This window comes from Lithobates pipiens, unplaced genomic scaffold, assembly GCF_037356315.1.
Source record: "Lithobates pipiens isolate NorthernLeopardFrog02 unplaced genomic scaffold, aLitPip1_a1.2 Scaffold_30, whole genome shotgun sequence".
Taxonomy (NCBI): domain Eukaryota; kingdom Metazoa; phylum Chordata; class Amphibia; order Anura; family Ranidae; genus Lithobates; species Lithobates pipiens.
This window is the reverse complement of record NW_027507791.1, coordinates 73337192-73353353: the sequence shown is the minus strand read 5'-3', so window position 1 is coordinate 73353353 and position 16162 is coordinate 73337192. Positions and strand designations below refer to the sequence as shown.

The 16162-nt window shown below is 43.8% G+C and overlaps 1 protein-coding gene across 1 annotated transcript in view; it reads left to right on the top strand.

Annotated features, from left to right (window-relative positions):
- The window catches only part of EXOC5 (exocyst complex component 5), a 72364-nt gene that overhangs the window by 10641 nt on the left and 45561 nt on the right, over nt 1-16162 (top strand). The window contains exon 3 of the mRNA XM_077464436.1: nt 1051-1198. Coding sequence (XP_077320562.1) covers nt 1051-1198 — 148 coding nt within the window. The remainder of the gene's footprint in view (nt 1-1050; nt 1199-16162) is intronic.

Here is a 16162-nt window from a genome sequence, read left to right as displayed (position 1 = left end):
TACTCACCTACTCTGTATAGTGATTTTGCACAGAGCAGACCTGATTCTATTCTTTTTGGGTTCCCCTCTGGCGGTCCTGACCCCTCCCTCCTGCCATGTGCCCCCCACAGCCAGCAGCTTGCTGTGGAAGCACCTGAACAGGCTCGCTCCTGAGCTGCTGCTCTGCGTGTCCATTTACACTGAGTGTAGCTCGGCCCCACCCCACGCTCTCCTCATTGGCTCACTGGCTGTGATTGACAGTAGTCTCAGCCAATTAGGTGGAAGAGACCTGGGAGAGCCCCTGCTTTCGTGCACATCGCTAGTTCGAGATGGGTCTCGGCTAAGTATTGGCTGTGGGGATTGCATGAAGGTAAAAAGCCTTGGGCCTTTACAACCACTTTAATTCTCACATTAACCCAAACCTTTAAATGATCATTTAATCCCGAAACTGGGTTTAACCTCCTAATCCATACCTCTAAATTGTACCAATCGGTGTCAGATCCATTGAGTCCTCTTCCAAGTACATCTAGAACAGAGGTCTCAAACTGGCGGCCCTCCAGCTGTTGCAAAACCACAAGTCCCATCATGCCTCTGCCTGTGGGAGTCATGCTTAAAACTCTCAGCCTTGCAAAGCCTCATGGGACTTGTAGTTTCGCAACAGCTGGAGGGCCGCCAGTTTGAGACCCCTGATCTAGAACCTTGCCCCTAGAGTAAACCATAACCATTCTGCAGACATAACCAATTGCAGACTGGATGCCAACATTTCTAATATCGGTTTGTCCCTGGTTTGCAACTTACAGTAGCGTAACAAAAGTGTTTTTTCCCCAAAGATAGTATTCTCAGTTACAGGTAACTATGCATGTACAGTTAGGCATCCCAACTCTCCAATAAGACTACAGGAAGCTAATATAGAATGTAATCCTTGGATAAGGGAGAGTAGGTGTTCTGTGGTCAGTGAAGTGAAAAAATGAGCTTTGATTGGTTGCTGTGAATTACTGTTCTTTTTGCTATGCTTCTCTTCCCCTAATTATAAAGGCCCCGTTTATGTTGATTGATGTTACACTTTTGCAGATTATTGGACCAATTTGTGAACCACATTGAAGAGCTGAAGTTAATGGATGAGCGAATTCAGAGGAAGGTAGAGAAATTAGAGCATCAGTGCCAGAAAGAAGCTAAAGAATTTGCCAGAAAAGTACAAGAATTACAGAAAAGCAACCAGGTAAGCAGGAAGCTTACTCTTTCCAAATGAAATTGGTGTTTATATCCATTATTGGTCAGGTGAGTCAAAAGACAATTCTTTAAAAATAGGACCTGTGGAGCATGGTGCAGCCTTTTGATGTTATTTCCATCATGGACGTAACTGTAAAGGAGTTTATTGTTGATTTTTAAGTGGTTCGAGTTCTTAGATTGTATGATGAAATGTTATTCAATAAAGACCTCTTCTGTTAAAAAATAAAAAAAAAATAAAATAAAAAGTGGTTCTTACACCTAAACCGTTTTTGCATTAAAGTAGAACTGTAGGCAATTTTTATTTTTTTATTTTTATTATTTTGAATAGATTAAGGGAGGATCGCACCCCCCTGTCAGTTTTTATTTCCATCTGTGTCTCATTGCAGAGATTTGCCTTCACTTCCTGTCCCATAGCCAAACACAGGAAACCCCTGCAAATTTACGGAATCTCTTGGGGGGGCCCCCCAGGTCACCAAAACTAGTGTCCACATTGAAAGATTTCCCCTCCTATTACTTTTCAAGTGACGATCCAAAATGTGGAATTTTTCCTTTTACCTTCACTTTTAGTGATAATGGTAAATGGGACAAATAGAATGGGTGAATCTTCTTAACGGGTAGGGCACAGGAAGCAATAAAACAGACAGGTGTTCTAAAATATCTTCACTCTGTCCAAAAAGAAAAAAAGAAAGTATTGCCTTTAGTTGTACTTGAGTGCATTCTATGCATTAAGTAAAAAAAAATGCCCCGCTATCTGCTACTGTCCGTCAAATCCTGTGAGTAGGGAGCGGGTGTGGCCAAGCTGCACTGTGTGTGTGTCTATCGGCACACACAGCTCGGCTGTGCGCCCATGCTTGTGCCCCCACAGCAGCCGGCTTGTTGAGGGGAGAGCTCCAACGGGGGACTTCAGAAGGGGATGAGGGGTTGCTCTGTTCACTAACATTGCATTCAGCAGCAGGTAAGTATAACATCTGTTTTTAATTTAATTTATTTTTATACTTAATATCTTTTATTTTTTTTTATAAAATTCTTTAGAATCACTTGAAAGGATTTCTGAATCCAAGAACAAAAGCAATAATGTATTGCACCTTTCTAGTCCTTTAGGTGGTGGCTGCATTGCTTTTTTTTTTTTTTTTTTTTTTTTTTTTTTTTTTTTGGCAGGCTATGAATATTTTCAGCAAGAACGCTAATCTTAGTAATCTTGCCAGAAATACGTAACGTAACCTTTTTTGGATATGAGCTGAAATCACAAACATTTGTTTATTTGAACTGTTGCTAGCCTTCTGTAAATAATAATCCTCCTACGCCCATAAATTAGTGATGAAGAAAGAAAGACATGTTTTACATCTGGCCTGGGTGACAACCATGTCTGCTTCCGTTAACACAAGATGTGTGTTTTCTCAGGATTATCAGGTGAAAAAAAGGAAAGCATGAAAAGGGCAGCCTAATACATACATGATTCTTCCTGTCTCGGTGTGAACCTGCCTGTACAATGTACGGGCAGACGGCTTACAGAGACTCTGCTGATCGCTGGTGCAATGCTTTCCAGGCTCCTAAAAATAAAGAAAAATTTGTAAATCTATATTTTTCCAAGTCATCTTCCAGAATAGTCACATGAGAGATAGGCTCCGCCTCCTTCAGGAAGCACAAGCACACAAATTTAAAGAGGCCTACCCTAGGCTGGCCCATCAGTTCTTGTATTTCCTGTGTCCTGCGAACACCGGCAAGGGAGGTGTCAGAGGATCCTAACACCACTGGTGTTGGTCACCACAATATAGAGCAATTGGCCAGAGCCTTCTGCTTCGTCTGTGATTGTTTTATTACAAACCTCTGAACTTGTGTTCTGCATCGACTGTATGAATGCATAGGGTACTCTGGTTACCTGCGTCATCCAAGGAAGAATTGATTTGTCTTCCCTTCGAGGGATACCCTCTCTTTGGACCAGCTCTTGACACTATTAGTAACAATGCCTCAGTTGGCCATAGTATGATTCTACCAGAGAGTAGGAGATTTGCGGAAGGATCACATCCCCTGATTACACTCGCATTGTAAGTGGGGAAGCCATTGATCTGCTAACGCCTACTTCTACAAGTGAGGGATTGTTGGTGCCTGTTAGTCCCCAGATGTCAGGCCTCCTTAGTTTTTGAATCATTATAATACCCACTTTAGCTCACGGGATAGTTTGGAGATGACAAGCATTTCATATGCCCAGCACCATGTTTACTATGCTGATACACAGTAGAGCTACAGGATTAATCGTTAAAAAATTGAGATCGGGATCCAACCTCACTCACTATCTTAAAGCCGAATTTCTACGATTAAGTGCAGAGCCGTTCTCTGCTCACTGCTGTCAAAAAAAAAAAAACAGGCAGCCTGCCAAGTTTTTTTACAACATTGCTCAGGCAGAGATAAAGAGAAACATTGTAACGTTTTGTTCTTTTAGATCAAAGGAATGAACTTCGTCTGTAAATTTAGGTCAATTTAACAACTTAAAAACTAAGCCTTTTTTGACACTTGTTGCTTACAAGTTAAAATCAGTATTTTTGCCTGAAAACTAATATATATATATATATATATATATATATATATATATATATACAGTGGTGTGAAAAAGTGTTTGCCCCCTTCCTCATTTCCTGTTCCTTTGCATGTTTGTCACACTTAAGTGTTTCGGAACATCAAACCAATTTAAACAATAGTCAAGGACAACACAAGTAAACACAAAATGCAATTTGTAAATGAAGGTGTTTATTATTAAAGGTGAAAAAAAATCCAAACCATCATGGCCCTGTGTGAAAAAGTGATTGCCCCCCTTGTTAAAACATACTATAACTGTGGTTGTCCACACCTGAGTTCAATTTCTCTAGCCACACCCAGGCCTGATTATTGCCACACCTGTTCACAATCAAGGCATCACTTAAATAGGAGCTGCTTGACACAGTAAGGTCCACCAGAAGATCCTTAAAAGCTACACATCATGCCGAGACCCAAAGAAATTCAGGAACAATTGAGAAAGAAAGTAATTGAGATCTATCAGTCTGGAAAGGGTTATAAAGCCATTTCCAAAGCTTTGGGAATCCAGCGAACCACAGTGAGAGCCATTATCCACAAATGGCGAAGACATGGAACAGTGGTGAACCTTCCCAGGAGTGGCAGGCCGCCCAAAATTACCCCAAGAGCGCAGCGACGACTCATCCAAGAGGTCACAAAAGACCCCACAACAACGTCCAAGGAACTGCAGGCCTCACTTGCCTCAGTTAAGGTCAGCGTTCATGCCTCCACCATCAGGAAAAGACTGGGCAAAAATGGCCTGCATGGCAGAGTTCCAAGGAGAAAACCACTGCTGAGCAAAAAGAACATCAAAGCTCGTCTCAATTTCTCCACAACACATCTTGATGATCCCCAAGACTTTTGGGACAACATTCTGTGGACCGATGAGACAAAAGTGGAACTCTTTGGAAGGTGTGTATCCAAGTATATCTGGCATAGAAGGAACACTGCATTTCATAAAAAGAACATTATACCAACAGTAAAATATGGTGGTGGTAGTGTGATGGTTTGGGGCTGTTTTGCTGCTTCAGGACCTGGAAGACTTGCCGTGATAAAAGGAACTATGAATTCTGCTGTCTACCAAGAGATCCTGAAGGAGAATGTCCGACCATCTGTTCGTGTACTCAAGCTGAAACGAACTTGGGTTCTGCAGCAGGACAATGATCCTAAACACACCAGCAAGTCCACCACCGAATGGCTGAAGAAAAACAAAATGAAGACTTTGGAGTGGCCTAGCCAAAGTCCTGACCTGAATCCTATTGAGATGTTGTGGTATGACCTTAAAAAGGCCGTTCATGCTCGAAAACCCTCTAATGTAACTGAATTAGGACAATTCTGCAAAGATGAGTGGGCCAAAATTCCTCCAGGACGCTGTAAAAGCCTCATTGCACGTTATCGCAAACGCTTGGTTGCAGTTGTTGCTGCTAAGGGTGGCCCAACCAGTTATTAGGTTTAGGGGGCAATCACTTTTTCACACAGGGCCATGATGGTTTGGATTTTTTTTCACCTTTAATAATAAACACCTTCATTTACAAATTGCATTTTGTGTTTACTTGTGTTGTCCTTGACTATTGTTTAAATTGGTTTGATGTTCCGAAACACTTAAGTGTGACAAACATGCAAAGGAACAGGAAATGAGGAAGGGGGCAAACACTTTTTCACACCACTGTATATATATATATATATATATATATATATATATATATATATATAATTTTTTTTTAATTTTTTTTTTAAGAGAGTAAAATGGCAGTTGTTGCAATATTTTATGTCGCACTTTATTTGTGCAGCAGTCTTTCAAACAGAATTTTCTTTGGAAAATAAAACAAAAAAAAAACTGCAATAAAACAAAAAAAATAAACAGTAAAGTTAAATTTTTTTTTTTTTTTTTTTTTGTATAATGTGAAAGATGATGCGCCGTGAGAATCATTGTCTTTATTCTAAGCAATAAAAATTGTGATTCTCATTTTATCCAGAATTGTGCAACTCTCCACAGTTGTGTCTTTACCAGGCCTCTAGATTCTGGGGTCTCCTCTTCATTTTCTTAGTAGGGAACTGCACCCTGGGAGCTCTTGCCTACAAAGGCATTTCTTCTGTGTCCCAAGAAAATTCTGTACAGTATACATGGATAATGCTGGTCCTTCGTATTCCCTCTCCCCAGCAGGACCTTTTGAAGTTGCAGAGTTGAATGGGACCAGTTTCCACTGCTCCCTCCCTTGACATGGCCCTGACCCCTCAGTGTTCTTTACCGCAACTTGTAGTTGTTGACAGCAAGGGACCTTATATTTGTCCTCCTTTCTTGGCATCCTCATTGCGTGAGCCTTAGGCAGTCTTCATAGCTCCCAGCTGTCCCTGACTTTGAGGGATTGTCCCCGATTTGGAACTCAGTCCCTCTGTCCTCCTCATTTTGGTCTGATCTATACAGTTCTATATAAAATGCACTACAGGCATAATTCAAACAGTGTTTCACTGTGCAAAACTATTCATTCAGTTTCCAAATTTCTGCATTGGTAAATTTCAAAAGCCAGTGTAAAGGAATAGTAGTGGTTAAAAAGTGTACTTGTGGGTTTAACTAATCCATATATTTTTTTTTTTTTTTTTGTATAAAGCTCCTTTAACCACTTACAGACCGGACCATTTTGCTGGTCAAAGACCAGACCACTTTTTGCGATTCGGCACTGCGTCGCTTTAACTGACAATTGCGCGGTCGTGCGACGTGGCTCCCAAACAAAATTGACGTCTTTTTTTTTTTTTTTTTCCCAAAAAAAGAGCTTTCTTTTGGTGGTATTTGATCACCCCTGCAGTTTTTATTTTTTGCGCTATAAACAATAATAGAGCGACAATTTTGAAAAAAACGCATTATTTTTTACTTTTTGTTATAATAAATATCCCCCAAAAATATATCAAAAAAAATTTTTTCCCTCAGTTTAGACCGATACGTATTCTTCTACATATTTTTGGTAAAAAAAATCACAATAAGCGATTTATTGATTGGTTTGCGCAAAAGTTATAGCGTTTACAAAATAGGGATAGTTTTATAGCATTTTTATTAATACGTTTTTATTTTATTTTTTTTACTAGTAATGGCGGCGATCAGCGATCTTTTTTTTTTATTGTGACTGCGACATTGTGGGGGACCCATCGGACATTTTTGACACATTTTTGGGACCATTGTCATTTATACAGTAATCACTGCTATATAAATGCAGTGATTCCTGTGTAAATGACACTGGCAGTGAAGGGGTTAACCAGTGGGTGGCAGTGTAGGGGTTAAGTGTTCCTAGGGGTGTGTTACTAACTGTAGGGGGGTTGGGCTTTCATTTAGTGAACACTGATCTCTGCTCCAATCACATGGAGCAGAGATCTGCGTCACTAGTTGCTAGGCAGAATGGAGAAATGCTGTTTACACGGCATTTCCTCCATTCAGCTGCCCCGTGAGATGATCGCGGGTATGCCCGCGGCGATCGGGTCCCGCAACCGGACTCACGGGGGTCCCAAACAGCGTGGGAGCGCACCGGCGGCGGCAAGCTCCCGATGGCAGGGTGGCATTGAAGATTGGAGGTACATGTACGCCAATATGCCTGCCCGTGCCATTCTGTCGACGTACATCGTCGTGTGCTGGTCGGGAACCGGTTAAGTTGGCATAGCAGGGGGTGTGTCCTGTGCCTGCATACTATTGCCAATAGGTTTCCCTCGTTCCTATCTAAAAAAGTTGGGAGGTATGAATATTCCTTGAAGAGGGTGATTTTTCTGGTTTCCCATTTGCCTGAATTTTAATGAAGGGCCGAACTCCTGCAAATTTCCACTAGTTGGAACCTTACAAATGTCTTGTGTTGGTCATGAGCAATGATCAACTAACGACCATAACCAGCACTCTTCCCCCATATATACTCTGTGTACATTCGTGGCCCAAATTGTTGGCACCTCCAACATTTTCCCAGAAAATCAAGTATTTCTTACAAAAGTATTGCAGTAACACATGTTTTGCTATAGACATGTTTATTCCCTTTGTGTGTATTGGAACAAAACAAAAAAAAAAAAAAGGGAGGAAAAAAAGCAAATTTGACATAATGTCACACAAAATTCCAAAAATGGGTTGGTAAAAAATTCTTGGCACCCTTCACTTAATATTTGGTTGCACACCCTTTGGAAAAAATAACTGAAATCAGTCACTTCCTATAACCATCAGTAAGCTTCTTATACCTCTCACCCGGTCTCTCTTATTGGAAGGGCGCCTTTTCCCAACGGCAATTTTAAGATCTCTCCACAGGTGTTCAATGGGATTTAGATCTGGACTCATTGCTAGCCGCTTTAGAACTCTCCAGCGCTTTGTTGCTATCCATTTCTGGGTGTGTTTTGACGTACCGTAGTTATCAGCGTATAACACTCACCCCAAGTTTAGGAGGGAATTTTAAGGAAAAAAACTTTTAGGAGGGAAGATTAAGGAAAAAACATTTACATTTAAATGCCCATCAATGCAGCCTTCTCCAGTGTCCATCTGCAGCCTTGCCCCAATGTCCATCTGCAGCCTTGTAAGTGTTACTGGATGCATTTAAAATTGGCGCCGCCAAGATCGCAGGGACTGGGCGGAGAGGAGCCGAGATACACATAGCCGAGTGTACTCGGCTCTGCTCAGTCACGCCCGGTCCCGCCCTATGATGGACATAACACGGGTCCAATGGCGGGATTGGGCTAGACTGTGAGCCGAACCTTGCCGAGTACACTCGGGTATGTGTGTCTCGGCAGCAATTTCTCCGCTCACAATCAATGGGGATCGGCGTATAACACGCACCCACGATTTTCCCCTGATTTTAAGGGGGAAAAAGTGTGTGTGTTGTGTGTGTTATACGCTGATAAATACGGTATGTTTGGGGTCATTGTCCTGCTGGAAGAACCAAGATCTCGGATGCAAACCCAGCTTTTTGACACTGGGCTCTACAGTGTGACCCAAAATCCTTTGGTAATCCTCAGATTTCATGATGCCTTGCACGCATTCAAGGCACCCACTCCCAGAGGCAGCAAAACAACCCAGAAACATCATTGAACCTCCACCATATTTCACTGTAGCTACTGTGTTCTTTTCTTTGTAGGCCTCATTCCGTTTTCGGTAAACAGTAGAATTATTATTATTATACAGATTTTATATAGCGCCAACAGTTTGCTCAGCGCTTTACAACATGAGGGCGGACATTACAGTTGCATTACAATTTGGTACAAGAGGAATCAGAGGGCCCTGCTCGTTAGAGCTTACAATCTAAAAAGGAAGGGTCAATTGTTGCAAAAGGTAATAGCTGTGGGGGATGAGCTGATGGAGGAAGTAAAACAGTGTTAGAAGCAGGAGAGGCTTCTTTGAAGAGAAGGGTTTTCAGTGATCGTCTAAAGATGGATAGATTAGGGGACAGTCAGACAGATTGGGGTGGGGAGTTCCAAAGGATGGGAGAAGCGCTGGAGAAATCCTGGAGGCGAGCATGGGAGGAGGTGACAAGGGAGCTAGAGAGCAGGAGGTCTTGGGATGACCGAAGAGAGCGGCTTGGTTGGTTTTTCGGGACTAGGTTAGTGATGTAACTCGGGGAATGATGTGCTTTACCAAAAAGCTCTATCTTGATCTCATCTGTCCACAAGACATTTTCCCAGAAGGACTTTGGCCTACTCAAGTACATTTTGGCAAACTGTAGTCTTGCTTTTTTATATCTCTGTTTCAGTGGTGGGGTCTTCTTGGGTCTCCTGCCATAGTGTTTAGTTTTAATTTAAATGTCAACAGATAGTTTGCACTGACACTGATGCTCCCTGAGTCTGCAGGACAGCTTGAATTTCTTTGGAACTTGTTTGGGGCCGCTTATCCACCATCCGGACTATCCTGCGTTGCAACCTTTCATCAATTTTTCTCTTCTGTCCACGCCCAGAGAAATTGGCTACAGTGCCATGGGTTGCAAACTCCTTGATATTGTTGCGCACTGCGGATAAAGGCAAATCTAGATCTCTGGAGGTGGACTTGTAACCTTGAGATTGTTGATATTTTTCCACAATTTTGGTTCTCAAGTCCTCAGACAGTTCTCTTCTCCTCTTCTTTCTGTTGTCCATGCTTAGTGTGCCACACAGACACACAATGACACAATGCAAAGTGAATTTTTATCTGCTTTCAGGTGTGATTTTTATATTGCCCACACCTGTTACTTGCCCCAGGTGAGTTTAACCACTTGACTACAGGGCACTTAAACCCCCTTAATAACCAGACCAATTTTCAGCTTTCGGTGCTCTCACATTTTGAATGACAATTACTCAGTCATGCAACACTTTACCTATTTGAAATTTTTGTCCTTTTTTTTTTTTTCACACAAATGGAGCTTTCTTTTGGTGATATTTAATTACCGCAGTTTTTTTTTTTTTTTGCGCTATAAAAGAAAAAAAGACCGAAAATTCTGTAAAAAAATAAATAAAATGCATTTTTCTTAGTTTCTGTTATAAAATTTTGCAAATTAGTAATTTTTCTTCATATATTTTGGCCAAATTTATACCGCTACATATCTTTGGTAAAAAATAACCCAAATCGGTGTATATTATTTGGTCTTTGTGAAAGCTTATGGTGCCAGTATCTGAAAATTGATCACACCTGAAGTACTGACGGCCTATTTCATTTCTTGAGACCCTAACATGCCAGAAAAGTACAAATACCCCCCAAATGACCCCATTTTGGAAAGTAGACATTCCAAGGTATTTAGTAAGAGGCATGATGAGTTTTTTTGAAGTTGTAATTTTTTCCCACAATTCTTTGCAAAATCAAGATTTTCTTTCTTTTTTTTTCACAAAATTGTTATATTAGCAGGTTATTTCTCACACACAGCATACGCAGAGCACAAATTGCACACCAAAACACATTCTACTACTGCTCCTGAGTACGGCGATACCACATATGTGAGACTTTTACACAGCGTGGCCACATACAGAGGCCCAACATGCAGGGAGCACCATCAGGCATTCTTGGAGCATAAATTACACACATAATTTCTTGACCACCTTTTACACTTTTGAAGACCCTGGAGTACCAGGACAATGGAAACACCCCAAAAATGACCCCATTTTGGAAAGAAAACAACCCAATGTATAATCTATGAGGCATATTGAGTCTTTTGAACATGTCTTTTTTTTTTTTTTTTCTACAAGTTTGTGGAAAATGCGTAAAGAAAATGAAAACACATTTTATTTTTACACAATGTTGTCCATTTACACAATATTTCTAACACATAACATGTACATGTGCAAAAATTACACCCCAAAATAGATTCTCCTACTCCTCCTGAGTATGACGAGACCACATGTGTGAGACTTTTCCACAGCCTGGTCACATACAGGGGACCAACATGCAGGGAGCACCGTCAGGAGTTCTAGGCACATAAGTTTCAAATCTAATTTGAGTATCTATTACACTTTTGTGAGGCACTGTAGTGACATGGATGTGCATGATTGGGACTGGATGAGGATGGCCGGGTACGGCTGAGTACGATTGAGTGGCTAATTATGGATGGGTATGGATGGGATGGCTGAGCATAGATGGATGGATAAGTATTGCTGAGGATGGATGGATGGGTATTCAGGGTATGGCTGGGTAATGGATGAGTATGCAGAGTATGGTTGGGTGGGCATGGATGGATGGATCTCTCACTAAGCAGCGATGTGGGCAGTACACATGCAGCCCACAGTGCTGCTGCCACCGATCTCTCCCCTCTCCGCTCACACTGGGCGGAGAGGGGAGGGAGGAACCGGAAATCACGCCGGTTTGTTTACATGTGATGGCTCCGTCATTTGACGGAGCCATCACATGGTAAACTGCCGCGATTAGCGGCCTTTCACTGTGAGAGGACCCCGGCGGTCACGGAAGTTCTCAGGTGCGTGCGAGAGCGTAATTCTGGGAGGACGTCACTGTACGCCCTCCCAGAGTTAACAAACCGCCCTGTAGCCGTCATTCAGCTATGGGCAGGTTATTAAGTGATTAAAAGAGCATCGCATGCTTGAAACAATCTTTTATCCACAATTTTGAAAGGGTGCCAATAATTTTGGCCATCCCATTTTTGGCATTTTGTGACATTAATATCCAATTTGCTTTTTTTCCCCTCCCCCCCTTTTTTTTATTTATTTTTTGTTTTGTTCCAATACACACAAAGGGAATAAACGTGTATAGCAAAACATGTGTTACTGCAATACTTTTCTGTGAGAAATCCTTGATTTGCTGGAAAAATTTCTGGGGTGCCAACAATTTCGGCCATGACTGTATATACACGATTATATTACCAAAAGTATTGGGACACCTACGTTCAATATTGAGTTGGCCCACCCTATAACGGCTTGAACTCCTCTGGGAAGGCTGTCCACAAGGTTTAGGAGTGTGTCTATGGGAATGTTTGACCAGTCTTCCAGAAGCGCATTTGTGAGGTCAGGCACTGATGTGGATGAGAAGGCCTGGCTCACCGTCCCCACTCCAATTCACCCCAAAGGTGTTCTATTGGGTTGAGGTCAGGACTCTGTGCAGGCAAATCAAGTTCCTCCACCCCAAACGTGCTCATTCATGTCTTCTTTTATGGACCTTTGTGTACTGGTCCAAATCATATGGTGGAGGGGGGGTTATGGTGTGGGTTTTTTTTTTTTTTTTTTTTCAGGGGTTGGGCTTGACCTCTTAGTTCCAGTGAAGGGAACTCTTAAGGCATACCAGGACATTTTGGACAATTTTATGCTCTCAACTTTGTGGGAACAGTTTGGGGAGGGCCCCTTCCTGTTCCAACTGTGCACAAAGCAAGGTCCATAAAAACCATAGATGAGGGAGTTTGGGATGGAGGAACTTGGCTGGCCTGCACAGAGTCCTGACCTCAACCCGATAGAACTCCTTTGAGATGAATTTGAGTGGAGACAGTGCCTGACCTCACAAATGCGCTTCTGGTCAAAAATTCCCATGCACACTCCTAAACCTTGTGGACAGCCTTCCCAGAAGAGATGAAGCTGTTATAGCTGCAAAGGGTGGACCAACTCAGTATTTATACCTACAGACTAAGACTGGAATGCCATTAAAGGTCATGTGGGTGTAAAGGCAGCCGTAACAATACTTTTGGTAATTATGTATGTGTGTATATAATATAAAAATGTGTGTGTGTGTATCGCTCAGATGTGTCAGAAACGTAAGGCTTTGTCTTAACTGGGCATCCTTTGTTAGCAAATGGGAGCTGTATTGTATTTGGCTCTAAGCTGTATAAGCTTTGTAAGTATTTTACATAAAAAATAATAATAATTTAGGAAGACCAAGTCAGCACTGGACATGCTCTGAAGCCACAGTAGTTCACTTAAAAAATATCTTCAGCTAGATCACTCATGTGAGCATTTCTAGAGGCTGCCCACTCTTACACATGGGTTATTGTACAGAGTGATCAGCTGGATCTACTGCTAAGGGGTGAAGTGTGTGCAGGTGTTCATCAGAGTTGCTTCTCCACATAAGTAGATGTTTGTCCCTTTCCATTGCTGGCCTACTTAGTACTCCTGGGTGTGCATGTTGCTCTTCTGTGAAGAGCTGCGTATGAAGTGAGAGTTTCATTCTTATAAGAAACCGTATATTATTGGATTCTGTCTACCTGTTGGGGGTGTGTGTGTGTGTGTTTTTTTTTTTTTTTTTTTTTTAAGTGCATTGTACAATTTATTGTTAATTGCAACCCAGCGCACATACAGTGTACTGCAGTGCACCAGAACACATAGATGTAAATACTCTGAGCTGGCCCTATTTCTCTTATATTCACCGACCGACACAGCTCCTCTCTTAGACCATTGGGTTGTATACCTTTCCCTTTAGGAGACACCAGGCAAAGTTGTAACAACACTCAGAACTTTCAGTTCCGCCCAGGGGGCGGTCCCCTAGGTATCAACCCTACCCTTGCAGTAATCCGTTTTAATTTAACTAGTGATGGAGACGGGCCCATAGGTCAGTTTTTTTTTTTATTTTATTTTTTATGCAGAAGCTTCGCTTTTTGTGCAACATGAGGGATCCTGTGATCTTCTATCAACAGCCGGCTGGGTGACAGGCTGGTTCACTTATCCTTGTAGTCTCCCCAGTCCGGCCATCGAGCGTGTGCAGGTCGCTCCTACGGCTCGGCAGGCCACGACATACCTCAGCTCCAGAGGTGGTCAGTGAGCTTTTATGCTCCGGGGCGCAGTATGCCGAGGCCAGTAGCTACCCTGTACTGATCAGGAGTAGATCTACAATGGAATGTCTCCCAGCTCTTCAGGCCTGGTAAGTACAGCTCTCCCTGTTCTAATGGGGCTGAGCAGCTGGGCATTCCCTGGGAGGTCGATTCAGGGGCCCCCTCGCCTCCCTATCTTCTCTCCCCTGTCCCTATCTTCCCTCCCTCCCCCTTTGGGGGGGAATGCTGCATGTGGATGGTGCAGCGCTGTGGCTTTGCAGGTTTTTTTTTTTTTTTTTATATCTACCTCATGTCAATGTTTGGCGGCCATTTTAGGTGTGGGCAGAGCAGGCTGACTGTTTCAGTGGCCATTTTCTATGTGATTCCTATTCAAGGCACTGGCAGCCATTTTCTGGAAGCCTGAACATATTTCATTATTCCCTGACAGCAGCATGGCTCATGTGCTCTCACAGAATTTTTTTCCCTGTGTTTCCCCTCTGTGTACTGGACGCCGAGCGGCCAATTTATGGAAGCCTGAGCATTTTTTCTGATCGTTTTAGCGATCGTTCCAGCGGTTATCATCAACTCAATTTTTGGTTACCTCTGTACCTGGGCGTACTCAGGGACTACAGGCACCACTTGTGGACAGCGCAGAACTCCCCAGGGTGGTGATTCCGGCAGGAATGAGCCCCTCAGTCAGCGGCAGCAAGGAGGGTGGGACTGTCACTGTCCTAAGTCCCCTTCGGGTGGCAGACAGGATAGGGTCAGCATGGCTCAGAAACTAGTGTTTCTTCCCCCAAAGTCCAGGCAATGGCAACTGGGTCACCTGCAGACTGCACAGTGCCCATGGACACCTGATGGCGGTCCTCAACTCGTTCATTGCTAGATGGAGGCGGTGCGTGGGAAGATGGGTGCAATAAGGTGGCCCCTGTCCCCCCTCCCCCCCCCCCCCCCCCCCATCCTCTGGGGAGAGCTCTGGCACAGACTCGGGCTCTGCTGAGGCTGGTGACCCCTGCTCTGTCTTGTCAGATGACGCTGACCAGGACCGTTCGGACAGTGAGGATGAGTCTCCGTCCGGGTCCATGCGCGACAAAGCGCTTGTTGGAGCACTTATCACAGCTGTGCGCGATACCCTGAAGATTCAGGAGCCAGTAGGTCCCCCTGCTGATGTACCGGTCCCTTTTGGGTCCAGCAAGCCAGCATGTTCACCTATGGTGTTCCCGTATCCGACTTATTTGTAAGTTCACTTACAGGGAGTGGGGTTGCACACAACAAACCTTTTTGGTCCCCAGACACATGGCAGTGCGCTACCCTTTTGAGGAAAGCCTTCTCACAAGTGGTTAGCTCCTCTGGTCGTGGACCTCCAGTATCCAGGTTAAATAAGTAACCATGATCCCGGTAGTGGGAACTCCTGCCTTTTAAGGATCCCGCGGACAGGAAGGCAGAGGCAGTGGCTCCTTCCTTGTTTGCGGTTGTGGGATCCGCTGTGCGACCAGTACTGGCATCCGCACTTGTGTCACAGACACTGACTGAGCGGGAAAAACGTTTGCACCGCAAATTGGGAGAGCAACAGGCTTCTCCTGTCTGCGCGGAATTAGCAGACCAACTAGTGCAAGGCCTTAAGTGCGTTGTGACGTGGCCCTGGATACCCTCCCTCTGTATCTAGGGCTTCAGTGTCAACTGTGGTGCTGAGGCGCCTGATTTGGCTATTTTGCTGGTCTTTTGACCAGGCATCTAAAAAAAGCCCAGACGGATCTTCCGCTCCTTGGAGCCTCTTTGGATGGCATTAGTAAAAATGCCACCGGTGGTAGAGTACACTACTCCCACAGGCCAGGAAGGCTAAGGAGACACGTCGTAGGCAAGGGCCCCTTTTTCCATTCACTAATGGCTTTTCAGTCTGCCTGGAGCTTCGGTATAACGTCCCCAGCCCGACAGGACGACCACGGACGGACAAAAACATCCCTGGAACCGCAAGCCTGCGAGTATAAGTGCTACCGCATGAAAGTTTGTCCCCACCCATGTCTCGGGTGGGGGGTCGCCTTCGGGAGTTTACAGCCCAGTGGTCCCCTCAGTTTTCGACCAATGGACCTGCGATCTGATTTCCTTAGGCTACAAGATCGTTTCTCTCTTGGTTGCCAAACAGATTCTTCATCTCCACTATACCTGTATCCCCGGCTCGCCTGGAGGCCTTCTTGGGGGCAGTAAGGGACCTGCTGAGTCGCAGGGTGGTTGTACCGGTTCCGGAATCAGAA